This window comes from Crocodylus porosus, unplaced genomic scaffold, assembly GCF_001723895.1.
Source record: "Crocodylus porosus isolate Cpor-Errol unplaced genomic scaffold, CroPor_comp1, whole genome shotgun sequence".
In the NCBI taxonomy this organism is placed as follows: domain Eukaryota; kingdom Metazoa; phylum Chordata; order Crocodylia; family Crocodylidae; genus Crocodylus; species Crocodylus porosus.
Genome location: NW_017728950.1, coordinates 60,058,822 through 60,085,939, shown reverse-complemented (window position 1 = coordinate 60,085,939; position 27,118 = coordinate 60,058,822). Strand labels below are relative to the sequence as shown.

Below are 27,118 nucleotides of genomic sequence, written 5' to 3'. Positions count from 1 at the left end.
TTGAAACTTTCAAAATGTTTTGAGTTTCAAAGCCGCGATTGCTTGCAGGTAAACAGAAACTAAAGAGACGGAGGGGGGAGAGAGGAGAAGGACTGCTCTGATATTGACACCTAGCTCCCAGTCCAATTCCCCAGGTCTCTGAATGCTTCCCCCAGCTCTCTGATCATTTCCCCGGCTCTTCCCGGGAGGACACAGCCTCTGATCTGCGTGTGGGGTTTCAGCACGCTACTGCTGTTGCAGGCTGGGGCCAGTGGCAGCCGCTCTGTGCAACCTCCACCGAGCGCCGAAAAAACTGCAGTGCTGTTGTTGGCCCCAGCCTGCAGTAGTAGCCTGCTGAAACCTGGCGTGGAGATCCAGGGGCCCATGCCCCCCCGGAAGAGCTGGGGGAAGCAATCAGAGAGCTGGGGAATCAAACCAGGGGCTGGAGAAACATTCCCCCAGTTCGATTCCCCAGCTCCTCGATTGCTTCCTCTAGGTCTTCCCAGGGGCTACGGGAATGCAGATGATGTGGGATGACAGCAGGCTGCCGCTGCCAGCTGGGGATGGCAGCAGCTCTGGGCTATTTCCCCAGCCAGCAGCAGCAGCCTGCTGAAACCCCGTATGCAGATCCAGGGGCCATGTCCCCTGGGAAGAGGGAATGATCAGAGAGCTGGGGAATCGAACCAGGAGCTCTGACTGACGGGTGCCATGCTGTACCCATGCGATGGTCTGAGCCACAATGTACCCACATGATGGTGCAACTGCCGTGTGGGTGCCAGGCAGGAGGGATGATCCCTGCTGCTCCCCACTGCCTGGAGCTGCAAAGGCGAGGTCTGCCATAAGCCCTCAGAGGCCCCAATCCCTTCTGCCAGAGCCAGTGAGAGCAGGGCTTCCTTGGTCTGGGGACAGGGCCTTACACGGGCTGATTTGCCCTGAAGCCCACACACTGCTCAGGTCATCTCTGGTGGTGCGATTTGCCTTGAGATCCTGTCTGGGAAGGCATTGTGCGTATGGACAGTCATAGTGCACCATACTCACATTGGCAACACGTAGGGGGTGCACGTGGGTGCATGTCCACCCCAAGATTGGTGGTGCACCCCCTAAAAGAAGCACCGTCAATGCTGCCAGTGGCACTTACAGGCAGTCGCCATTTACCACCTCCTTCCCCCCCATCCTCACCACTGGCGTCTGCAGGTGGTTGCCGATCGCTGCTGTCAGCATCTGTGGGTGGTCGCTGACCACTGGTCAGCACTCAGCACCCTTCCTGCTGCTGCTGGCACCGCCATGGCCACCTGCAGGAGCTCCCTGCTCGCCATCTCCACACCCCCATTGCTGCAGCCACCTGTGGGCGGTTGCCATGCTCCCCTGGCATCCAGGGGCACACGTCACTCATGCATACTCGTGTCCTAGCAGCCCACCCTAACATGACTTGGAGGCAGTGCCTAGTGGCAGCAACGCCAGAACAAGCCTGGCTGGCCTCGCACACCCTGTATAATCTACCCATCACCATCAGTGGTGACTGAAGTACGAGGCTCTGGTAATGGGCACTCTTGTCTTGTCTGTCACTTATACCCAGTGACATTTGTGACTCACCCTTTCTGCAAGGAGGAGGTGGAAAGGACTCTTTTACATGCCTTCCTGGACTGCCCCCAGCTGAAAACACTCTTTGCTGCCCTCAGCACTCTCTTTGGCACACTAGACTTGGACTTCTCTGACACTTCATACATCATCTTCTCTATCTTGTACCAAGTGCCTAAGGAGACCATGAGCTGCCTGGTCAATTTCCAGCTGGGCCAGGCCAAGATGGTGACTCTGAAAAGCCACAGGGAGCTGACTCCAATGATGCCCTCCAATTCTTCTATTTCCTGGTCTGGGTGCATGTCACCTGAATCTGGACATCTCACCTTGCAATAAAATGTGGTCTAATTTGGTCATGCTGGACCATCAAGATGGAAAATAGTATCAAGTCCACCTTTTGGGGCTGGATTTGCTGCTGAGTCCTGTCAGCTTCCCCTGGGTCCTACTGCCCCTGGCTCCTGTCATTCTTGACAGACAGCCAGGAGCAGATAAATATTTTCTAAATTTTTTAGGGCCCCCACAGGCTGGATAGAATGGCCTGGAAGGCTGGATCCAGCTTGCAGGCTGTATTTTGCCAGCTCCTGGTCCAGCCTCTTTTAAGAGTGGAAGCTCCAGACATATCCTGCCCAACTTGTACTAAATGCCAGCTAAATGGTAGAATTACATGGCATTACATTAACAATAATGCTTTGCTAATTTCGGAGATGCCTTACCCTCACAGTAAATAAAACATACACAAACATGAGGCATAATATTAGTGCACCTCTCCCATCTGCTCAGAGCAGATGGAGTCTCTCACCATTTTCACTGTGGGGGCCTCCAACAATAAAGCCGGAAGGGCGTGGGAGAGCAAGACAAAATAGAATAAATATGGAAAGGGGACAGTCTTGACTGAAAAAAAAATAGTACCAAAATAACACGAACAGAGCAACTAAATGAACATATTCTACAATTAGCCTCCAACCTTTTTGATTTCAGGAAACAGGTAGAACAGGCATGGGGAGGAAAATTATTCAGATACACTTAAAAGGAAAGTTAAAATGCATGTCAGCTGCAGTCCAAAATTAAAGAGTAGCAGTTATACTAAGAGTAAATTTGCCCCAGGATTAGTAAATGGTGTATAATTCAGTGAATGTTGTCCCATGTGTGAAATAAAGGAACACAATAAAATGGAACAAAAACACTCCCTAGATCCAGACTGGGTTATGTAGTATGAATGAAACTTTGCTGGACTAATCACCTGTTCTACTCTTAATCAATGGAACGGGCTCTTATATTCAAAACAAAAAACCTCACAATTCTAACTGTGTAAACTGAGGTTTGATTCCCCATCTGATGATAATAATAATAATAACTGATGTAGGCGTTAGCACTAGAATTACACGTGCTCCTCAAGGGGAGATTATCTTTGGAAGTATCTGGTATAGGAACAATGTTTAAAAAACAACAGCTTTCCTTTTACTCACATAAAATGATATATCACAGTTTAATATCCATGGTGCCCTAGCAGCTATAATAATTGCAACGTGCAGCACACACTTGAAAGAAAAGAATCCCAAAATTCCTTGTGGTTTGCCACAGTTTTGCAGCAAATACTTGAAATTTTTCACTTCAAAACAAAACCAAACCCTAATATTTCAGCTAAATGTGGATCTTTACATAGTCATAAAAGGTGGTGGTTTAGACTAGTGGAATTCAGATGTTCATTTTAACACTTCATTTATTAACAGCTCAATCAATGTTAAGTAGTTTAGTTTGAACATGATGGCAGAATACTAACATCATAATGTAATGTAAACTAAAAGAATTACTGCAGCCCTGATTTATCAATTTCTCCTCTCACCTTTAAACTTTTCTATCCATTCTGGACATTCTACAAATATGTTAGAAATGGTTTTGTTCCTAGTGCACTAGTGAGTAAACCATTTTCAGTATTGCTGCAGGAGAACTTGATGCTCATAAACTTTGCCAGCAAAGGTCGAATATAGAAGTACAGTAAGGATTTAATAACAATTGTGGTTTCAGTGATACGGACCAGGACTTAGAGCATCATGTCATTTCACACAAGAACATGGACTCTATATCTCATTATAGATTTTGCAAGTCGTAGGCTTCCTCCACCATTTTTTAATACCAGTAACACATGTTTTCTTTGGTACAAAGGAAGGAAAATACTGCCTAACCTCCAGACTGGTTACCAGAACATTCTGATTCAAATAGTCTCTCGCAAAACAAAATGTTCCATTAGTTGGAAAGTGGCTCATATCCAAAGTAAAACAGTAAAACAAAAAAACTGATAAAAAAAAAGAACTAGTCACCATCAAATGATCTTCCTGGCAAGATATTAAAATAGCACCTTTAATTTCAAGCTGCAACAACACTCCAAAAATAATTTGAGCTAGCAGATGCCAACGTTATCACCTACTGTGTCAAACTCCCATCAAAATGGATTATACATAAATAATACCGTCATAATGTATATTTCTTATGTGTAAAGTATCTAAACTCTCCGCTATATTTTGAGCAATCCTGCTGTTGAAAACGATATTACACCGAGTTATGGGTGTCAACATTCCATTCCAACTTCAGAGAGACCATAGAGTTACTCTAACTATCCGAAACCTCTCTGATTTGTACCGTATCTCAGAAGTATAAGGAAGGGAAATAAAAGACTGCCTTTCTCTTGAAGTCCTCAAGGGTACCTATACACAGGTGATGAGGCTGCTCTGACATACTGTAATTATGTGTTGGAGCAGACTCAAGCAGCACATTTTAGAACAAAGCTTCAAGCACAGCCTGGAGAACAATGGGCAAACACACCACTCCCTGGCAACTTGACAAGCGTTTGCTAGACTTCTTCAATTCACGAAGGAGAGATCCATCAATCAAGGGATGGATCAGCTGGGTGCCACTGGAGTTGTGCACAGAAGGCACAGAACAATCCAAGACCAGTGCTGCTGTTTGCATGTGCAGGCAGGGATGCAATTTTTCATAACCTACCACTGAAAATCTGGCCATGTAGGGTTTATAAGAGAGTAGCTTTATCAGTGGCAGTGATTCCAGCCTCTTTTGAAAAAAAGAAGAAAAGACACTGACACTAAATTTTGGGCTTTAAATCTACCACTTGTTAGAGAGAAGGTATACTTACCTCATTTCATATGTGTGTTCTCTTTGTAGATTTTCTACATGTCAGTCCTTATGTGTTAGCATCTTAAAGTCTTTATTTTAGATTTAATACAATTCGTTAAGCAAGTTATTACATAGCTATATCAGACTATAACTTTGCAGAATGCATATTTAATATATATTCTTAACTTTAGGAATATAAGACAATCTCACTGCGCCTTTGTACATGCCTCAAAATTGGCCTTGAAAGCTGCTTAAATGCCCTTTTGCACCACTTTAACGGCATAGCTGTTTACACTGTCAGCGACGTAATGTGCTTTAATGGCGTGGCTGTTTATACTGTTGGTGGCATATTGCATGTTAAATGACTTTGGGACGCAGCAAAATAAAACATGTCTGAGGTGTCTTAGCTTGCTACCTTACAGCCGCGGAGGGAAGCATCAGGCCCCATGCAGCTCAGGGGCTGTGCAGGCAGCCTGTGCGGACAGGCTCCACTGAAAAAAAAAAAAAAGGACAGAGCACTGATCTTTTTTTTTTTACTCCTTGGAGCTTTCCTGCCTATCTGAGCTGCACAGGGGGCCAGTGCTTCCCTCAATTGGTGCAGGTTGGCCAGTGCTCCCCTCCACAGCTGCAATGCCCCCTGGGGCCGCCCAAGCCAGGTGCCAGCTGGGGGGGGCACCACCATGGCAGATGGAAGCACCAGCCCCCTCCTGAAATTGACCCTCGCCAGTTGGGGAGTGGGGAGCGCTGGCCAGTGCACCTCTGAGATGCTTCCGGGGTCAGCAATCAGCCACTGGAGGCCCCCCACCCTGGTCAGCGATCAGCTGCTGGTGCCCTCCCAGAGCCAGGAGGCACCAGATGCTCATGAGCCCATTGATGTCAGTAAGGCTACTCACAGTCTTAAAAGGTAAGTACTTAAGTACTTTTTTGATTCAGGGCCTTGAATGTACAGCTGGAGTTAGGAAAAGAAAAACTGAAGAAAATTAGAATTATTTTCAGAAAGATCTAGAGCAACCAAAAGCTACTCAAAAAACATAGGCAATTTCATAATTGTATAATCTAGCCCTAGGAGACCTTTTCCAACTGAGGAAAGCACATTGCACACACAGATTTTACAATGAGGTATAGGAGCCACAATGGAACAAATGTACTGTTGTGCTGCAGTACTATTTGTGCATTTGCAATTTTTTGCTAGGCTCATATATTATTCCATGCAATTATAAACACAGTGACAAAAAGTCAGTATCAAATCTGATATATACATCTGCTTAGATCCCCATTTCATCTACAAATACAATTTCCACATACCACAAATGCATTCATTTGCAACAAATGCATTCACTTGCAAATCTAGTCTATATTATGATGTGGATTTTATATCTGAAAGTCAACACATATTAAACCACTGAAGGGGAAAACTGTAGCTAGTTTATTTCTCTTTGCTCTTTTTACTGTACTTATACATGTGGTGCTGAGTTATTATAGCTGTTTGACCATTTATTTTTAATAAAAGATTTGTGACAGGAACTTATGAGGCTGTGTAAACACAACTGCTACTGGCATGCCTGATTTCTGAAATCACTACTCAAAGGGCTAGAGACTAGGACTCAGAGGTTTGTAAAAAAAGAAAGGAATCTATATTGCTATAGCCCGCCTGAAAGAGCAATTTATCCTACTATCATCATCTAATTCTCTGCTAAATTAAGCTGGGCATTTCTACCAGGCAGGAGAGCTACACACCAAGCCTACCACAGATGGGCTACAGACTGGTTGATTGATTTGTTCCAAGTAAGTTATCTTTGTTTCTGAAAGAAAAACCTGTAGCTACTAAATACATTAACTTTCATTTTTTATGGCATGCCTGATCCTATTCAGATGTTGCACACATGTTCAACAGGAAATGGAAGATACAAACTGTGATTTACTGCTGTCTAAATGATGGAAGCAGGAAGGCAAACAACAGCAATTCTCCGCATGGGCACAACTGGAGCATGAATTTTCCCCATAAAGAAAAGAAGACACAGGACTTTGAGAACCTAAGGCTTTTAAAATGTCTTTTCATAACTGAAAGTCTGAACAAGTTTAAAAGGACAAAATTTTTCATTCAACTATGAGTGGAAGCATTATTTTCCTCTGGCTTTAAAAGAATACATATATATACACATCATTAACTTAAGTGCATAGGCCACTAGAAAAGAGTTGACTGCTGGCTATTAATTTTTAATTAATAAAAACATTGTTAGTGGTACCAACTCTGTGGCTTGATTAAGTATTATTTTATATAACATTATTTAGAAGAAAGTACTATTTAACCTGTGAATTAAGAACTGTGGATTAAAAGAAAAAGTAGAGGTAAGGAGTAATGCCTTCTTTATTAGCATACTGAAGTTTAAAGCAGCAGCCAGTACATTATATTTGATACTGACAAGATAATTTTCTAGTCCGAACAGATTTTGCTTAGAAATACTGGATGCATTCTCAGTTTTGGCATACCGATTTATATGCACATTTCAATTTTTTTTCCCTATTGTCAAAGAAAAAGAACATTGGATTGTGGCATGTTTCATAATTCTCTAATAATATTTTTAGCTAAGTATTCCATAATCTGTGGCTATATTAATAAGTAATCACATGTCCCTAGGGCAGATGATCAAACCTCTCATAATTTTTTTAATCTTCTTGCATTGCAGGGCTGCACATGCCTCCTAACTTCCAGACTGCTGAAGGAACAGGAAGGCTGGGCTGGGCAGGGTATTAGCTGAAGTTTTCAAGTGCTGGTTTGATGTTCTTGACCTGCTGTTTGGAGCACAAGGGAAGATGACACTTTGTATATTGGTCTCATAAGCTTAAAGAGCCCTGCAAAAATCAGGATTCTTGCAGATTAAATAAGAAACTCTAGAGGACAAAGATAATAACGAAAACCTTGCCAGCCTAAATCTTCCATGCATACATTGTAGATTATGAGGAAAGGTTGAGAAAAATAGTCATGTTTTGCTTGGAGAAAAGACGATTATAGAGCCTTTAGCAGTCTTCAAATATCTGAAAGCCTACCATAAAAGAAGAGGGGAAACTACTACGACTGTTTATGGAAAGAGCTATTAAATGGCTAGAAAATCTGCCTGATAATTTAAATGGGTCAAAAATCATTTGTGTTTTTCTGTATCATGCCTCACTTCAGGAAAGATAAAGAATATTTAGGAACTTTAAAATCAATTCTTCAGATTCGAGAACTGAAAGGTTATTCGATAATTTATCCACATAGTTATTTTGATTATGTGATGAGTTCCCCCGATTATGAAATTTCTCTATAGAGTTTTGGCATTTTCTTTTTTTAAATAATATTCTTTCCTCTATCATGATATGCAATTTTCTGGGGGAAAACTGAGCTATAATCCCAAGAAAAATACAAGGACCAGTTGCATTTCTTCTTTTTTATGTTGCAATTCTGTTGTTTTGGCAGTGCAGGAAAATGTGTGACTAATATCCCCACACACCGCTAAGAAAGGCAAATGAACACTATAAACATAACCAAAGATGTCAGGTAGTGACAGTGCCCAAATGCAGAGCAGGTGGTTTTAAAGAAGGTGTCGTTGTGGACAGAGCACTGCTCCAGGATTCAGAAGGCATCAGTTCCGTTGCTGACTCTGCAACAGGACAAATTATTTTGTGGATACATGTACATTTGGAGTCCTTTCAAAAGGGGAACATTTCAAAAGGGCAGCAGCTGATACTAACGCTGGATGAAGCAGCATTAAGTTGCAGCAGTTCTCAGTTTGTTCACACAGAACAAATAAAATCTACCAGCCGCTGTCCTTTTGAAACCTTTCCCTGTTGTAAGTCCAAATGTACATGCATTCACATCCTTGATTTGTCTACCTCAGCTTCCCGATTTATACAATAGCAGTAACTATAGCATCGCTCTTCATAAATGAAAAGTGTTTCGAAATCTAATGATGAAGAGTGATTTATCACAATCAGATATTATTATAGAAAAGGGACATTTGCTCTATTCTTGCAGCGGCTCAAAATCACCTTTGGTCTGTGAGTTACACTACACAGAATAAATGTAATAACGTTTGGATCTCCCCACAAACCTCCCACAACTAAAACAGTTTTGGAAAGTCATTGTGAGAAAATGTGTCCTAGTTATACATGAATATAAAATAAATTTGCTAGGGACAGATTTAGTGAAATGGAGCTTCAAAACAAGGCTTTCCACACATTAACTTAAATGCAGTGATAAATTAATTAATTAATTACAATTCAATTCTATCAGCATCAGTAGATATAAAGATGCTGAGAATTGAAAGGTTACCTATGTTAGTCTGAAGTTCAGTAGAAGGCAGGGTAGATTTGCAACTTACAGACTAACTAAAGTGTGTGTGGGGGGGGAAACGGCCTTGGCTGCTGCAATACACTAAGCTTCAGTCCATGAAAGCTTATCTATATCTACTAGGCCTGTGCAAAACAGCTAATATTCACTTCAGATTAGGATTCAGTGGATTTGGGGGACAGGGATTAGATTTGGTGATTTGAATCATTGTCCTGAATCGACGCAGGGGAGCAATCCCTGCTGCCCCACACTGCCCTGTGCTGGGGGGGGCTCTGCCACAAGCCCCCAGAGGCCCCAATGGCCGCTGCAGCAGCCGGCAATTTTTTTTTTTTTTTTTTTTTAAAGCACTGGGATGTTGGGGTCAGGCGAGGCAGCCAGTGACAGGGCTGGGAGAGACTGGCCAGGGCTTGGGGGGTGCTCAGTGGGGCTGGGGGAGCAGGCAGAGGATGGGGCCAGGCAGGAACCCTCCCCCACCTGCTACTTACCAGCACGGAGTCTAGGTCCAGCTCCCTGTGGTGGTGAGCAGGGACTGCCTGAATCTCCGTTTCTCCTCCGAAGCTTTTCTGAATCAATTTCGAGGCTTCAAATCAATTCAGATCTTTTTATTGGTCTCCTTATTTGATTCAGATTCAGAGATTCATCCACTGAATTGGGATGAATCTTCTCCGAATTGAATCGGCAACTAAAGCTTTGCACAGCCCTAATATCTACTTTGATTAGTCTATAAGGTGCAAATCTACCCTGCCTTCTATAAAGATACACTAAAGAAATAGAACATATCCCATAGACTCCAGGGCCACATCCACATGAGCATGGACATTTGTTTCCCTGGGGACAAGAAGCAGTGGCACACCTTAAGCAACTGCTGCTTGTCCCCAGGGAAGCCCCATCATACATGCCCTCTGATGCACGGCAGATTACCCTGGGTGGGGTAGGGAAGGCTGGGGCAAGCCACTGTGCTGGCCCCAGGAGCCTCATCTAGGGTTCTGGGGGCTAGGGAAGCTGCAGCCATGGCACTCCTGCAGCTGGGAACCTGGTCAGCAGCTGGAGCATGTCTCCATCTGGCCAGGCTCTGGTTTTGGGAGGCATGTACTGCTGCCACGTGTGCTGACCCACTTTTTTTCTGCACAGGTTTTTTGACCCTGGCATCTCTTGGTGTCAACCCCCCCACCACATGCTGCACGGTAGCGGTGCAGGAAATGTCCGATTGTGTAGTGTGTGGTGCTGCAAATGGGTCTGTGATGCCACATACTGCACAGCCACACTCTCTGGAAGCGTCCCAGGAGTGTATGTTATAGTACATCAATAAACATGACAGATGCTGATATTTTGGTAGAAAAGAAAATAAACGGCACGTTTTAAAAGAAAATGAATTACAAAAATGCTCAGTACTATATCTCTACAGATGAAGAGCACTTCCATAAGAATCTTTTAGATAAATAAAAAAATGTTAAGTTGTACACATGAAGAATGTTACTTATCAAGGATAGAAGGTTAAACGTACCATGTTATGTCATGATCTCATCTCAAAAAGAATGGGCCCAGGATGATTTTCCTTAAAAATCAATATGCAATATCTGAATGGCTAGCATCAAAGTGTAGATGATCAGAATACAGAAGTGTTCTCATGGATTATGATCATCATAATATATTGTAATATTTGATAGATAATGTTAAGTAGATAGAAAGGAAAGCAACATTTTTAGCTAAATTTTCCAAAAAGCAACAAAGGGGGGAGTAAAAAGAGTCTCACAAATGCAAGACAGCAGCAATGTCAGTACTTACCAGCATGCGACTTGAATTGTAGCAAGGCACTGTTGTACCCCATAGTAATTAGAACAGACTCTTTTCCCACACGACAGTATTCAGTGTCTCTGTTAACCAAGCATTTAAACACACAGACTCCATCAGCTGAAGGGAAAAAAATACTTTAGAAAACTTTAAAAAGTTAAAAACAAGACCACAAATAGAAATAGATGTCTAAGTAATATTTTTTTTAAAAGCATCCTAAGCATGCATTGATAGTAGGCAATTTAGTGGAGCTATTTATTCATTAGCATACAGGTTCTCGAACATTTTTTCTTTTTAAGGGTGGCACAAAACGGCTGAAACTTTATCCCCACTACCACCTACATACCACAGTCCTTTGGGGCACCATGCCATGAATAGTGGGGTACAGAGGCAGATACCAAGGGATGAAACAAGGTACGAGTTCCTTCTTTTAACCCCTGCCTTGGGTTCCCATAGGGTCTTTGCAACTGCAGACTTTGTTGCTTTCTCATCTGACACATATATCCCATAAGCATCCCCCAATTATCTACTTTAAGTGTCACACTCCCGTACTCGAGAATTTGCTGCTCTTACAAATAAAACTACAAAGAAAAAGTCAGCAGTCATGTGGACAACTAAACAGACAATGAAGAAAGGAACTTCAGCAATTTGTCCTTCTTTTGCATCTTGGTTATTGCTTTGTGTACAGTCATAGCATAAGGGTCATGCCCTGTGTGAAAGCCCTCAACAAACCTTACTTCCTCCAATTTTAATGATCCCACTGGCTGGCTTAATAAGAAGTTTATATACTTTTGGGTGCTGTTCAGCTATGAGCAATAGCAAAGGTAAGCACAGGCACTGCTTTTTATAACTGGAGGTTTGGAGCATAGAAAGCTAGCACAAAAACCACTATCCTTGCAGGTGTCAGGAAGAAATAGTGATAGTGTGTGTGTCCAATGCACGAGAGGATACACACTCACTTCCAGACACCTGCAAATGCATGAGGAACCTCACTGCTTATAGACATCTAAGAAACAGGACTACAAAGCATGAAGTCCTCAAGCAGAGCCTTCTAATGAGACTTGTCACCGCAGTAGCTAAGCACCAGGCTTTTAGTGCATTGTCTCTGCACAGTTGTTCCTCTCGTTTTAATTCATTCCTATGGCTGCTACATGTCTAGTATATTTTTCAAAACCTGCTTGCAAGTAATAAGTGGATTTATTAATGGAAGGAATGACTACTTGCAGTGTTGGGACAAGGGGGAGGAAGGGAATGAAGATGGGGACAGGGAAGGAAGGATAGGCAAAAAAAAAGCAAGGAAAGAAAAGAATGGGGCATACAGGTATAGAATGAGAAGAGAGAGAGGATATAGACAATCTTGGAAATCACATACAAGCAACAAACAATGTACTAGAATCTGTCATAATATTTGAAAGAGAAAAACCCAGGTCAAACCAGGATATAGAGAAAGGAAGAGCAAAATACTCAACAAGAGATTTAGTACACTACATTTTAACAGTGAGTTATCAGTAGATTGTTAAGTGTAATAGGTAGTCAAATCAAATGCCCTACAGCAGCGTCTCTTAACCTTTTAAGTACCAAGCACCCCCTCAGTTCTTAAATTTTTAATAAATACCCCAACACTCAATTTTCCAGGGGATTTTATATTTACAGACTAATGTGTGCCATATGTTGGAAGAAGGGCTGTGTATATAAGGCCGTGTGATATGACAGATGTCCGATCAGGTGTGGATAGGGTTGTCACCTTTTACAGCAGGGGTGCCCAACTCAAGTATGTACCTGGGCTAGAGGTGATGTTGCCCAAAGCTAGGACGGCTGAATGCCAAATTATTACAGGGAATTTACTGGGCACCAAATTTTTTGCCAGGTTTGAGAGAAAAAGAGGGCGAGAGAGAGAGGAAAAAAGGGCAAGAGAGAGAGAGTGTTGGTATACCCACATACCCCCTGCCTGCATCTTGCGTACCCCCAGGGATACACATACCACAGGTTGAGAAACTATGCCCTACAGGATAGTTTTATTTTGTTAATGGTAGCAAAGGTACCACCTGAGGGAAGGAAGGAACATAGCAGCACACACATTTTTCATTCCAACTAGTCAGCTTAATCACGATGCTCATACATTCCTCAAGCCCTGCACTTCAGAGAAATCTACTGAGGTGAAAAATAATGCTAGCATTGATTGAATAGACATTTCATGTGTTAGTGAGGCTTGCTGGGCAAAACAATACAAGTTTTCAAAAAAGTATGTCCCTCTTGAGCTCATGCAAACCTTGATGAATATGTACAAATGGGGGTTTTAATGTGTGTGTGCATTTTTTTTCCTTGGTCTTGGGTATGTGAATGGCTGAGACAGAATATGAGGGACTAACTTAGTACATAAAACTCCCACTTGTGAAGTCAGAGTGGCTATACAACTGCAACTTCCCCACAATTGTTGGAGTAGCATTGGGAGACTCTGATTTCAGAGTTAAAATTTTCCACAGTTCATTCCCTACTAAGAACTGTTTCCTCTTTATACAAATATACACCCCATATATATATGGCTCATGTAGCCATATATGGTTTAGTGTATAGATATCAGGCTTGTGAAATGACATTTTCTTTCTTTAAAAATCAGTTCAAATATCCTCTTTGGTATGCTGCATATTCATGCATTTTAGCTGCTCCATTATATTACTGTTTCCTCTGTGCTGCAATTTACATTCTGCTGTCAATAAATCTACAACTCGCAAGTCTTAAACTGAGAACCAGTTTAACACTACTTCATTAAAGAAGCAAGACAAATATATGATGCTATCATAAAAAAAGGAAAAACCCAAACCCTGAAGTCAATATGGGAAGCAAAACTAAAAACATCTTTACCGGGTTGCTTTTTGTTCAGAAAGACCTCAAACAAAGTCATATCATATTGAGATTTGGAGAGGTTCTCCCCACAGTCTGATATTCTGATTCAACATCTGAGAAAGAGCATTGAGCCACAGCATATGAATCTGGATGTAGATCCGTTTTTCTAAAATTTGCAGAGGGCCTGAGATGCACAGATTTATTGTTCTGGATCAAGCATATTTTTAGTTTCCCAACATGCAACATTTTCTTACAAAAGCATGTGGCTGGAATTTAACCCAGTACCCTTTAACAAGGCATCTACTGCATCAGTAATTTAAAATGTACAGAACAGGAAGAGATCCCTAGTGGAGTAACAACCCAAATCCATAGCTTCATGGGGATGTACTATGAAATACCATCAACGCAGGATTTCCTAGGTGAAGGTAGGAATGACTGTACATTTGCAAAATTAATATTTCTCTCTTTTGTCTGTACAAGTACAAGCTTGTAAAGGCTGAAGAGAGTGGTTTGGAGTAATTCATAAATAGTGTGGATCACCAGTTTGTTCAGCAGATTGCGGAGTGCAAAGAGGGCCAAAGAAATCTCTCTCTGTAGAGACAAAGAGATTTCTTTGGCCCTCTATGATCTCTACAAGAAAAACAAAAAACAAAAAACAAAACAACAATCTCCCCTATGCTTACACACACTTCAGAGATTCACTCAGAGCTATTCTTTCAAAACACTGCTCATTAATTATAGTTGTAGATATAAGCCAGATCTAATAGGCTTTTTTCTCATTGGTGAAATGTCAAAAGCTTCCTGTTGTTATCTTCAGTTGCTTTTTTAAACACACCCATAATGTGTAATGTTATAAATTTTAAATCAGGGAACTCAGAGCTTGACTATCCCATATGGTGCTCACATGAAGGAGATGAATTATTTTCAAGTGTTTAACATTTCATTAATTTCATCACACAGTCAGGCTTTGGCTAAAGTTTCATGTAAGAATCTTAAAACTGTGATCCCAACAGCCCCCCTTCTCCATCTCATGCAGAGTAATAACTATTTCAAAGGAATGAAAAATAAAGTATCATGTGAATAAGAATCTTTAACCAAGACCCTCCAACAGAATCACGGCGGTAGTTCCTTGGAGAACACACAGCCCAAGTAGCTCACAATAGAATAGCTGTTTTTAAACCCTACTTACTGTCAGTGCTTGCAACCCCTAAGTGAGTGGAAGCCTTCACTGTACAGCCAGCTACTTGAGTTCTGTACTTGAACAATTTGTTCCACACATGAGAGTTAATTAGAGGAGGCACTTTAATAAATCCCACCTGTTCACATCGTAAGGTGCCTATCTGTGTGTGTAATTCTGGCCTTAAGTGACTTGCTCAGGGTCACACAGTAAGTCTGTGGTGGAACTAAGGAATTAAAGCTTGTTCCCCCAACTTCCAAACTAATGACCTAACCGTTGGACCATCCTTCCTGCCTTATAATATTAATTAAATGGAAATTCACAAGGCCATACCAAAAAAATTAATCAATGAGATATAAAAGCAAAACAATCCTATCAACCATGAATGCTGCCCCTGGGACAAAGGATGCTGAGCAGGCTGCAGCCAGTAGATACTTCTGTAACAGCAGGGTGAGGACCTCAGAAAGATAACAAATGGAAATTACCAGCATGCTGAGTAGCCTGCTCAGTCCCTGCTTATGCTAGTTACTGAACTTGTTCTAGATTGTTAAAGTGTTACTAAAGTTGCTAAGCAGAAAACCTCAATTAATGTACTGAGGTCTTCACAGGTAAGTGGACAATGCCCAAGTTGGTATCTACATGTGTTTTAGTGCCCTGTCTTTAAATGTACATTACAAATCTTTTGAGTAGCCTTTACTCTCCCGTGTTTATTTTAAGCCTGTGCATATAAAAAATTGGTCTCTCCTGCCCTTGTAGTCAGTACACATAATTCTCACAAACACCGGAAAAATCCATGTGTATAACCAATGCAGCATATACAATCATAGATCTAAAGTGTCACTCCAAGGATTGAATTGGGATTTATTATTTTGTTCTTTGAATGGATACCTAAATCTAGAGCTCTTCTCAGAAGTTTTACCCTGGTATGGCCAGTAGTTGTTAAAAATAATGCCTGCACATTGCTTTGTATTACATCCCTGAGGTCGCTTCTTTAAATTAACAGAAATCCTACCTCCTTCATTCATTGCCTTTCTGGAACCAGGTACAGCCTGTTGTAGAGGAGAGCCACACAATATGTTCTCTTACATAGTTTCTTTTTTTTAATTCTCTCCTATTTCCATCATTATCTCAATATGATGTAAAGATGATTCTGGCTGGAAAGATATGATGGTTTTTTCTGTAGTGGGGTGCAAAGCATAAGTCAACAGAACTGTTTTGAGATGAAACTTTTGGACTCCCAGACTATTGGATGGAGCTATTGGAGCACCTTTGGTTAATAAAGAACTAATCCTGATGGGCCTTAGACTGAAATGCTCACTGTCTTCCTTGGCTGGAATAAAGGTCAAACAAGGAAAAGGGCAGAAGATCGCTGAAGCACAAGAGTCAACCAGAAAACTCCTTGAAGGATAGGATTTGAAAGAATAGGAACAGAGCTGAGAATGAGGCAGTCTGAAGTTCAGATCCTAATGGGTCTACTTACATAGGAGTCAAGCCTCAGGTAACTCATTTGCTTGTGTCTCAGTTTTATTATCTAAAACAGTGATAATTACTTGCCTACCTATTTTACAGGGCTGTTACTAGGTTAAATTACTGTCTGTGTATCATGTTGATGTATTACAGCTGTTTACAAAGCAAGAGTTTTTTTCTTGCTTTCTTATTAAGGTAATGTCTTTTATTGGACCAGCTGTATAGCTGGGAGAGATGTTAGACAAGCAACACTCAAACCTCATTACAAATAGCTAGGCATTATTTTAAAAAAAAGGCTCTATGTAGAATTGTCCCATTAATAAAAATCAACTAAGATTTTTAAAATTCAAAATGCAGATATTTCTCTGTTTGAAATCAGGAACGCTCTTTCTCCTTTCAATGGGAATACATCTATGCCAGTACTTTTCTCTCAAAGTAGAAGCATACATGATAGAACCATAATTAGGTTTGATTTAATGAAGCCAATATGAAGCTTCACTTTATAATTCCCTGTCATATTTTTCAGACTAATTTTAATCCCTTCTTAGCACTTTACAAGAAATGCCTCATCTGGAGCATGACAGTCTGACTACTGCTTATGTTTTTACTCCCACTTTGTCTTTTCATATAACAGAAATTAGTTTCACCCGAAACATGTTTTGTTTAGTACTCTATATGCACATACCACTTTAGGAGTTAAAGCTAGGAATTTCAAATGCACTCAGTTGATTAGAGAAAAGAAATTCTATTAGTAGACCCATTAAAAGGTCAATAGGGCATATACTAGTTATTCACTTGGGGGTTTTGAAAATTCCCCACAAAAAGATTATGACCAAGGGTGGTGGGTCACCGGAACAAAGCAGGCAGCAGCTATGAGGAACCTGGGATCAATTACAACACCTCCTCTAAATACTGCACATGTGATCTCCGTGTTGCTTTTTCTAGCACCAAATTTTAAGGAAGCAACTAAAAAGTATTCAACCTGCATTCCTCCTTTAACCAAGTGACTGGCTGCAGATTTTGCATGAGCTATATACAGAATACTGCGCAAAGCTACATTCATGACAACCAAAATGCTTCATTTGTCCACGTGGACCCCTGCCTCCATTTTGTGCCCCACTCCCCACTGTAGGGACAAGGCTGGGTGCTTGGGGCAGAAAGGAAATGGGGACTTCCAGTTACTGCCACAGTTGTGAATGTGAACACATGTAGCTGCCAGCAGTAGTTGCTTTCTTTCACCTCCTCCCTCAAGTTGGTGTGGTGCCTGGGGTGGTTGCCCCTGTTGCTTCCCTAGGTACGCCTTGCCCCTTCCCCTGCATAAATTAGTCCAGTCTATTTAGAGTTTAAGCATCAGCATGAACTCTCTCAAACTATGTGCTTGTAAAGCCTTTAAAAAGTGGAGCCTTGAACAGGGTTGATTAGGTACAATTGTAATAAGTCCATCCCTGAACACACGATACTTTTAGGGGGAATCTGGTTTCATTTACATCAAGGGAAATTATTTTGTTACTGTAATAAAAAAAAATGAAGATAAACCACTAGCCAACGTCATGTATGACCACTTTTTATCTGTGAGGTGAGTTATTTTCAAAAAACTCAGTCACAGGTTGGTGTGAGCAGAGATTTGATGACATTCAGTATTGAAACGGAGTAAATTTTAAGTCCATGAAGGTGCCTGCCTGCATATATGATATCTTTTCATCTCAGAGTCTATGCTATATGTTATTATAAATAAATGTACTATACTGTATATTCCAGATTTAAAGGGATACATGTAAAATTCTGCTTTATGCGGACCTGAATGCAGGCTGGGTTTTGTTTCGGGTTTTTGGGGTTTTTTTCAATCGTCTCATATATATGACGATACATATATTTGGGGGGGGGAGAGAAAGAGAGGAGAGAGAGCATGTAAATTGAAAAGATATACTTCTGTGGGCTCAAAGAAGTAAAACTTAGGAAAAGAAAAGAAAAGAAAGATAATTTTTTTGACAGATTTTAAGTTTAATTTATTTAACAGATGGATACATTTCAGAACCTGAAGTACTTGGGTTTTTTTTTTAAATAAAAGGAAAACAGTCATAAAATAAAGTTGATAGGTAACATCAAACCATTAAAACAGCAGATAATGAGGTCTTAGTGACAGCAGCAGAATGTAAATCTTCTTTAAGAACGTAAAACTTTCTGAACAATTTATCCTTTGTTACAGAAAACTTGATTTTCTTTAAATATCAGGCATGTGTGTATTCCTGTTACTATGCTACAGTCTATTCACTGTATACAGCACTTCTCATGCAGAACACCACAAAACGCTTTACAAAAAACCCCCAAGCATAACAGCTCATAAAGCACCAAAGTATGTAATTTCAGCATTAACGCTAAAATCCAAATAAAACACACGTGGTTTTCTTGTCTAAATACACGAGGCATAATGATTGTGGCCTGAAGCAACTTTATCAAAAGTTAACTATACGCTTAAAACTGTATACAATTAAAGGCCTCTCTCTCTCTCTCTGTAGGTCTATAGGAAGGACCGTCACAAAATTAGAATAGATGAGGATTAAGTTAGTTATATCTCTTAACCAAAATGAAACACATTTTTAAAAGAAATCTTATTTTAGCTGACCATATAACTGAGCACTTTATTGAAGCAGCAAAACTAGAGTGAAAAAAGTGCATTTAGATAATCTGCCCTCAACCAAAGTATATGGCAGGAGTCACAAATCAACTGTGAGTTTGATATTATTTTCTCCTGTACAAATGGAAATAAATGAAAGAGAGGCTGTGACTTGTCCAAGACCTGAGGAATTTTTTGGCAAGGCGGAGCACAAAACCAAGGTCTGCTAATCCCAGTTTCCACATTAACCACAAAACCAGCAAGTGCTGCTAATGATAACTTTATCATACAGTGAAAAGTCCCTCCACAGAAACATGCAAACACCATGCAGAACACTATTTGGAGTAAAAATTTGGCTCCTATTATTTATTTAAAAAAAATAAAGCTAAGGGGTTATACTTATTTCTGACAGATTTGGAGTTGGAGCTTGTCAAGATCTAAAGATAACATATGCAATGATAGCTCCATGATCAGATCATATAACCCATTAGGGTTAGAAAAATAGATCTTGGAATCATCTGTACAGGAATCACAGCCCAACTCACACCAAGAAAATACTTGCTCAGAGTATCTTGTTACCGCTACAAAATGAAGCCATGAGTGAATCATCACTCTGAACACTGACAGGATCTTAAACATAACTATGATAGATAGCAGTGAATTAACCTTATTGAGCCAGTCTGAAGATGACCAACAAACGCCGAACCCAAGAAATTTATTAATGTTTAATGCAGTCAAGCCAATTTTTGGTCACCAAAAATGTCCAATAGAATAGATAATGCAATCTAAAAGAAAGCTGAAGATTCAGACGCAAAGCTGACAAGACTTCCCTTATTAAGCAAAGTCTTTACATATGACCAAAGAAACAAGCCCAGTGAGTCTTTGATGGGCAATTATAAAAGGAAGTGCCAAAGCCTTCCCCCACCTAAGGGTGCTGCTACATCTTACCTTTCCCACATGTTAACGGCTCTTAAAACGAGACTGTCTGCATGTTAAAGCAGGAAAGGATGAGCCAAGTGGGCTCTGAGCATCTCAGAGATAATCATCTTTGGGCAAGGATTACCCCTAGCTACACCTAGGTAAATCATGTTGCAGTCATGTTAAACTGCTCCTTGTGACCAATACAGGTTGAGAGCAGTCCTTCAGAATCCCAGGATGCACTAGTTCTAGCTACCTCTACACCCCTCTCCTTCCCCATGTGGACAAGCTGTCCTCCAGAGCAGTGGTTCCCAACCTGCGGTATGTGTACCACCAGTGGTATGCAGACAACCTGTCAGTGGTACACATTAATAAATTTATTATAATTACTTTATATGACAAACATTTGCTAGTGGTACGTAAGGTTGAACTGAAAAATTTGCTGGTGGTAGTTAAGATTGTATCGTTTTAAATTGGTGGTGCACAATCTGTCAGTTTAGGAACCGCTGCTCCAGAGCATTACTGCCCTGCAGTGATAGCCAGGGGAGTTTCCAAGGTAAAAACTCTTTCCTCTCTCCCCTTCCCCTTCCCATTCCAGGCTCACCCAGTGCTCTCCCCAGTCTTCCTGCTCACTTGCAGCCATCAGTGCTGTCCCAGGGGCAAGGGAAGATTTTGCCTTGCTCCAGGGGCTGGGCTCAGCACAAAGAGCAGCAGCAGTGGTGGTAGATGAATGGGTTCCTCCTCCTTGCCTGCTCCCAGGCTGGCAGGGAACACCTGGGGACTGGCTATAGCAGAGTGACAGCAGCAAGCGTTTTTTCCCTCCCTGCCTACTCCCCCTTGATGCTACCCCACCAGCCCTGGAGCAGGCAGGGATGGGGAGCACACCCACCTGCTACTACCATTCTCCAGGCTGGGCCCAGTCACTGCATAGTCCCTGGAGAGGGACAGGAGCTTCCTATACCCCTAGGACAGCACTGTCAGCCACCGGTGAGCTTGGAGAAAGGGCGGAAGGGGGAGGGGGGGGAGCAGAAACCCAATCTAGGAAGGTGGGGCAATGCAGGCCAAATCCAGGTGAAGTGGTGGACCAGCTTCTGAGCAGAAGAATCTATACTGCCATCAGAGAGCCAGCAAATTGGGCAGGCACAGGGCAGACTTGGCAGTTCCTAGCCATGCCCCTGGTCACCAGCCCTATAGTAGCATGGCCGAGCTATGCAAATTAGAGAGCGTATTAACCCTTAATGTGCAACAGCTCACAGGACATGCTAGCTTTAAGCATTTAACATTCCTTAGAGTTACACATTGCAATTAGCACCTGCCTACTACACCCTAACAAAATGTTTGTTTTGTGCAAAGCTTTAATGAAGGTTGGAAATGAAGTTTCAGTCGTTAAATAGGTTTCTCTGAAATTCAGCAAAATAATCCTTGTTTAATACAAATAAGACTCTCAAGAATAAATTAAGAGGTATATATAAGCAGATATCTAAACCTTTAAAACCCCAAAAAACTATTTGGTGGGATATTGCTAATCAGTCCAAGACCACCTAAGCCCAGTTACAACAAAAATTCATCTTATTGTAAATGAGAAATAACAGCCACACTAGTGGTGCATGTTTTAAAGAATCAGTTTCCAAAACTGACTGGAGATTTGGGAAGCAGAATGAACAACTAAAATGTGGATATTTTCAGGAAATGCCCTCTGTAGTGAGGGACAGGGAAACTCACCATCTTCAGTGACAGGCTTGAAATTATGATGGATTTACAAAAAAAACAGTACTGTAATGAACTGTAACACTGCGGCAGTAACTACTATTCCCAGAAGGCTGCTGAGAAAAGAGAAAAGAAGTGGGGGAAGGGGGTGCTGTGCAGAAACAAGATGTCTGACATTTCTTTTCAACCAGAATTATATCTATCAAGACTCAACAATGAATTAAAAGGGAGCTTCCACAAACTTGAGCCCCACATAACTGGAAACTACACCAAAAATCCCAAGATCCGAAAAAAAATCAAGATATGAAAAACAGAACTAATGTCATCTTGGCTTGGTTGGTAAATGAAACAGAGACCATGACTTCAAAAGAGAAATTGGTTCTTCCCATTAAGAACCTAAGTTATGACTAAATGATTTGACACCTAAATGTTATGCATTCTCCTGTTGGATTACAACCTAAAGGATAGATAACATTTAACCATCTTCAGTAGGCATCTTCTCAGGGTCACAGTACAGAAATGAACTCCAATCAATGTGCAGTTTGCATGCATCTTGCCTTATTAGAATAACTGTTAAAGCAACCTTATTGCTTTGTGCAAACATTTCCTTTTGCAAGATGTCTGCATTTTTAAAGCACCTAGTTCTAGGCCACATACAGACCTTCAGTTTGCACTGACAGTCTCTGCTCTCCCAGTAGACAGTATGAATGTATAGATGTTGAGGATTTTTCTCCCAAAAATGGCCACTCCAACAAAAAAAAGCCTGGGAATGACCAAGGGTAAATTGCTGTACGTGATCCCTTCCAAGAGAAACTGCAGCAGTGTCCTCCAGCACTGCAAGGTGCTTTTCTCCCAATGCTTCCCAGGGAGACAATGTGTTGCTGGGGCTGGACTCTCCAGCCAAGCAGGGATAAGAACATGCCACAGGCTGATCCTGAAATGTCTGGGTCAGCTAACCAAGGTTTTCTTGTGCACTGCAACCATATGTCTCCAAGCAGACTAAGGAAGCCTGCAGAGCATGCCGAGATGCATATACAGGGCCCTCTGGCTGCATACTATCACCATTATAGGTCTGCTCCCCTGGGGGTCAGCATTCAAATGTTTACTTAGGGATCTCTGGGTAAGTTTCTCTACCAGGAAAACAAACCAAAGAGAATTTTCCCAGATAATCTGAACACGTGTACACAGCCTGAGTCTACTGTTCAACTGGCAGCATTACTTGACATACTGAACAAAACATTAAAGAAATAAAGACAGCATCACAAACTCTATCTAATTATTTGGGGGAATATAAAAATGATTTTGTGTTATGGCTTCACCTACAAACATCAATCAAATATGTGCTAGGCATCATACATGGCCATAGCACAGGAGACAGTTGCAGTTGCAGTCTGGGCATCAGAAAGTAACAGATGGAAAAAAGAGATGCTAGGCAAGCAAGGATGAGTAACTCATTAACAAAGTTTTGCAGATAAATAGGAGTCATGGCTTGCCTTTTGACTAAACAAACTTACAGTTTATAGTGTGACTGAGTTGATGTTATTTAAAGAAATGGATAGAGTCAGTTTCAATAACTAACAAGAAAAAGTATTTTTCTAATCTGAAGCCTTCTGTCATCACAATTTTTATCTAGTTTCTAATCATAGCATATAATAGTGGTTTGTTTCTCATACTGCCTGATTAATACACAATAAATTTAAGGCCTCCTGCTAAGACACTAGATTAATAGATTGTAAGGCTGGAAGGGACCTCAGAAGATCATTGGGTCCAGCCCCCTGCACCAAGCAGTTAGTTTGCTGCGGTCTAATAGTGATGCATGTAGACTGTGATGCTTTACACCACAGCAAATTTAGTCTATGATGCAGTTAAGGACATGTGCAGATGCACCCAGTAAGAGTTTAGAACTGTGGTTTTGTCCTGAACCTCTCCCATATAAACAGAGAGAATGGAAATAAAATTGTTATCTATGGGTGTGTGTAGACAAAATGGGGCCCCTAAATTGAAGCGGTGGGTTTTTAAAAACACTGCTTCCATTTAGGGCCCTTTAAACCCCCATGTCATACACTCACTCGAACTTACCTGCTTCTCCTGCAGTGGGCAGGGGAGGGTCAGCTGCCAAGCAGTCCCTGGGCCTCGGGGGGCTGGTGCTTCCCTCCATGGCAGCGGCAGCCCCCTCCCCCCCCCAGGCAGCACCCATCCACAGGCATCTAGCTCAGGAGATCCCAGGGGGCACTGCAGCCATGAAGGGAAGTACTGGGCCCCTGTGCAGGTCAGGCAAGCAGGCTCCAGGGGGAAAAAAAAAGATTAAAAAGTTCTTGGGCAGAGCCTGCCTTCCCAGGCTGCTGCCCGGGTGCCCGCATAGGCTTCCTGAAGAGCCCCTGAGCTGCCTGGAGCCCGGTGCTTTGATCCACAGCTGTAGGGCAGAAAACTCCTTGAAGGAGTTGTAGTTTACTGTGCCCCAAGTCATCTAAGGCACATTACATCACCAAATTTGCTACAGCGGCTGGAATTGCTGCACAATATGCCGCCAACACGTGCAAACACTAACTCCATTAAAGTGGTTTAAAAGCATTTAACCTGCTTTAAAGTGTTGTGCACGCATGCCTCTTGTTTCGTCTGCACATAGCGTATACTGGTATGTTACTTCTTGGTATTTCTGGGAAGAAGAAAAGTACTTTTAAGCATCAAAAAGCCTTTACGACAACTCTGTCAGCCTTTTATCCGTATTTCCTTTCAGACTGAAAGACTGTGTTAAAAAATCCTGATGCATCTTTTCCTTATTATAGCAAGCTATGAGCCTCCAGAATCCGTGCACGTAATATACCAAAATGGAGTCTTGCCAAGTGTCATGTATCTTATGAAACACTTCTGCAATTATCAGATCCATCCTGCATCTTGGAAGGTGTGGGGAGGGGAATTACATTTGAGAGCTACAGAGAAAAGTAGAGATTGTTTACTGAAATGGTAAGGTCTATGTTTTTCAGCAATACTACCCACATCCACACAATTTAAGATAATTTATATAAACCCACAATCATTATGTGATGCAAATCTGTCCATTTATTCATCTACGCCCCACTTGGAGCTTCATTGATAAGGTATGAAAATAAATGTATCCATTTCACTGCTGGAAGGGCTCCACTACCTAAAAAACTGTCAAATAAAAACAAAATTATATAAAAATTCAAGCCATTTGAAGTCTTTCTGAATGTTAATGATCATTTGTCAGGAGGCCAAATTTACAAACTCTGTATCATTTAAGATCAAATAGTAGCTTATTAAGGCTAAAGCCTGTTATATACCATATTCATTTTGAGTATGATTAATCCTTCACAAGAGTGAACCCAAGTAGTTGGGCTTTGCATGGGGAACTTGGCAGGAAAAAAGAAAAAAAAGGAGATGGGATCTGCCAATTGTCAAATTGCCAGTAGGCATCTGTGAAGTGGCTATTCCCACCTATGTATCAGAAGAGTGCCTGCTGACTTTGTCCACTCCTCAAACAGACCTCACAATGTACCATTGAATCCATTTATATCTGCATATGGTAACTTCCCACCCATGTATCACATTAGGCTTCACCACCATCCCAATTCCTCTAGTCATCACTTTATTGGCTTCTTCTTAATCTACTCTTCAGAAGATACCTGCCTAAAAAACCTCTTTTCCCCCGTACTACTCCATGGAAAGCTAAAGCAAACACAAGCAATTTTCTAGCGCCTGACTGAAGATACTGGTTAATTTCCAAAAATTCAGTTACTGAACTTCCTCTGAATCTTCTTCTAAGGAACATTTGTTTTCCCTTGGACTTAAGGGATGAGGAAACCTCAAATGGCACAGAGGTCTCTCAGAAAAATAGTTTGAAAGGACCTCCTGCCAAATAGTAAGAGCACAAAAAGGTACACGAGTTGAAGTCCCTTGACATCTGAAACCACCTTCATCTCTCCATATTTCTTGGATGCCATAAAGAAAATTGTATCAATCCCATTCTAACCATTCAGTTGTGATTTTCTTGACCTTTATACTGCTCTTTTTTTTAAGTTGCTTTGCTTAATCCATTCTCCTCAGCAGAAGCAACATATTTAAGAAGGGATGGGATTGGCATTCACTGATAATGTTGGCAGTTGAGCTAAGAGTCTTGGGAACACAAAAGAAAAACCTGAGCGTGTAGACTGATAACTGAACTCACTCATGCACATGACAGCTGCTCTGGAGAAGTATAAAAATTGAGAGGAGAGGCAAAAAACAAATCAGCAAATGTAGCTGGAACAGCAGAGGCAGTGGAATGGATAGGTTGTCACAGTTTTCTCTATCCCTATTGTTTCCTTCTTTTGCTCTGCATCCTTTCATTCAGGAACAGAGGACAGTTTCAGACAAACTGACTTATGTCTTCTATATTTACAAGGCTCTTAGCTTACATCTCCAATAATTTGCATCATAAATCATTATTATTATACCATCTTACTTGTTTACAGTCTTATTTGTATGATATAGTCAAGAAACTTCTTTTTCTAAAATGTATGTTCTGTAATTATATACATATAAAAAGTTAGAAATTATTTCACGGGTTCCTCAAAAAAAGAGAGTGGAAGATATTCCCTACTCAAAATACCAACCTTGGCAACTAATACCAAAATCCTTCAAGCCATAAATAATTTTAATTTGGGGTCTGAAGCATTTTTAGCTCTTGGTAAACTAAGAGCTAAAAACATCATCAATAATATTCTCAAAATTCACAATACTTATACCAATTTGAATAAAAAATAAAAATAAGATAAAAAAATAAGATAATTGTTAATAGTTTTTAGAGACAAATGGTTAGACCATGCCATCAGTACTAACCCATCACATTCCCACACAAGCCCAAAGAGGTTTTCTTTGTTGTTGTTGTTGGGGGGGGGTTATAATACCTATGTTGAAAGACACTGTCTAATGACATGTCTGATTCATTTAGTCTATAAAGTGCATCTCTACCCCTGCCTCCTGCTTATCTAATGAAAATTATTATGAAAACAATCCTGTTAGTACACAATAGGTCAGTCCTGTTGCACAGTCCATTAAAATTGCATTAATTTTCATATAGTGGTATGTGGGACTCCACATGCAACAGAAGAAAAGAGCTGAAATGTCCTTGCTGCATTCATACTTTTAGCTGATAAAAAAGGTTTGAATTAGGCAGTAATGGCCCACCATTTAGTCCTTACATGATTACAAGGATAGGTCTTTTATTTTAACAGCTGATGACTGAATTATCAATGAACCATGAAACAGCAAATCCTATGCCTACACACTAAACTGCTGGGTTTTACTGAGATAGAATAGTGTCCTTAACATTTAAAAATGGGCACCAATTCAAAGTATTCTCAGTGTTTGATGTGGAATTCATATTGCTTTCACAAATTAGGGCAGAGGTATTTGTAAATTTTAATCCCAGTTATACGTAGTAGTAAAAAAGTTCCGTGGGATTTAGGAATCAATGTTTTCTTAATATATTTTAAGAAAGCATAGCAAATAAATGTGATAAGATAACAAAAATAGTAAGGCGAGACCTAAGCTTTAATCTGGGGGCATGCAGGAAAGTGGTGTC

At 41.0% G+C, this 27,118-nt stretch overlaps 1 protein-coding gene across 1 annotated transcript in view; it reads right to left on the bottom strand.

Moving 5' to 3' along the window:
- Positions 1-27,118, bottom strand: part of LOC109323311 (histone-arginine methyltransferase CARM1-like) — a 91,623-nt gene that overhangs the window by 20,870 nt on the left and 43,635 nt on the right. The window contains exon 2 of the mRNA XM_019554747.1: positions 10,802-10,927. Coding sequence (XP_019410292.1) covers positions 10,802-10,927 — 126 coding nt within the window. The remainder of the gene's footprint in view (positions 1-10,801; positions 10,928-27,118) is intronic.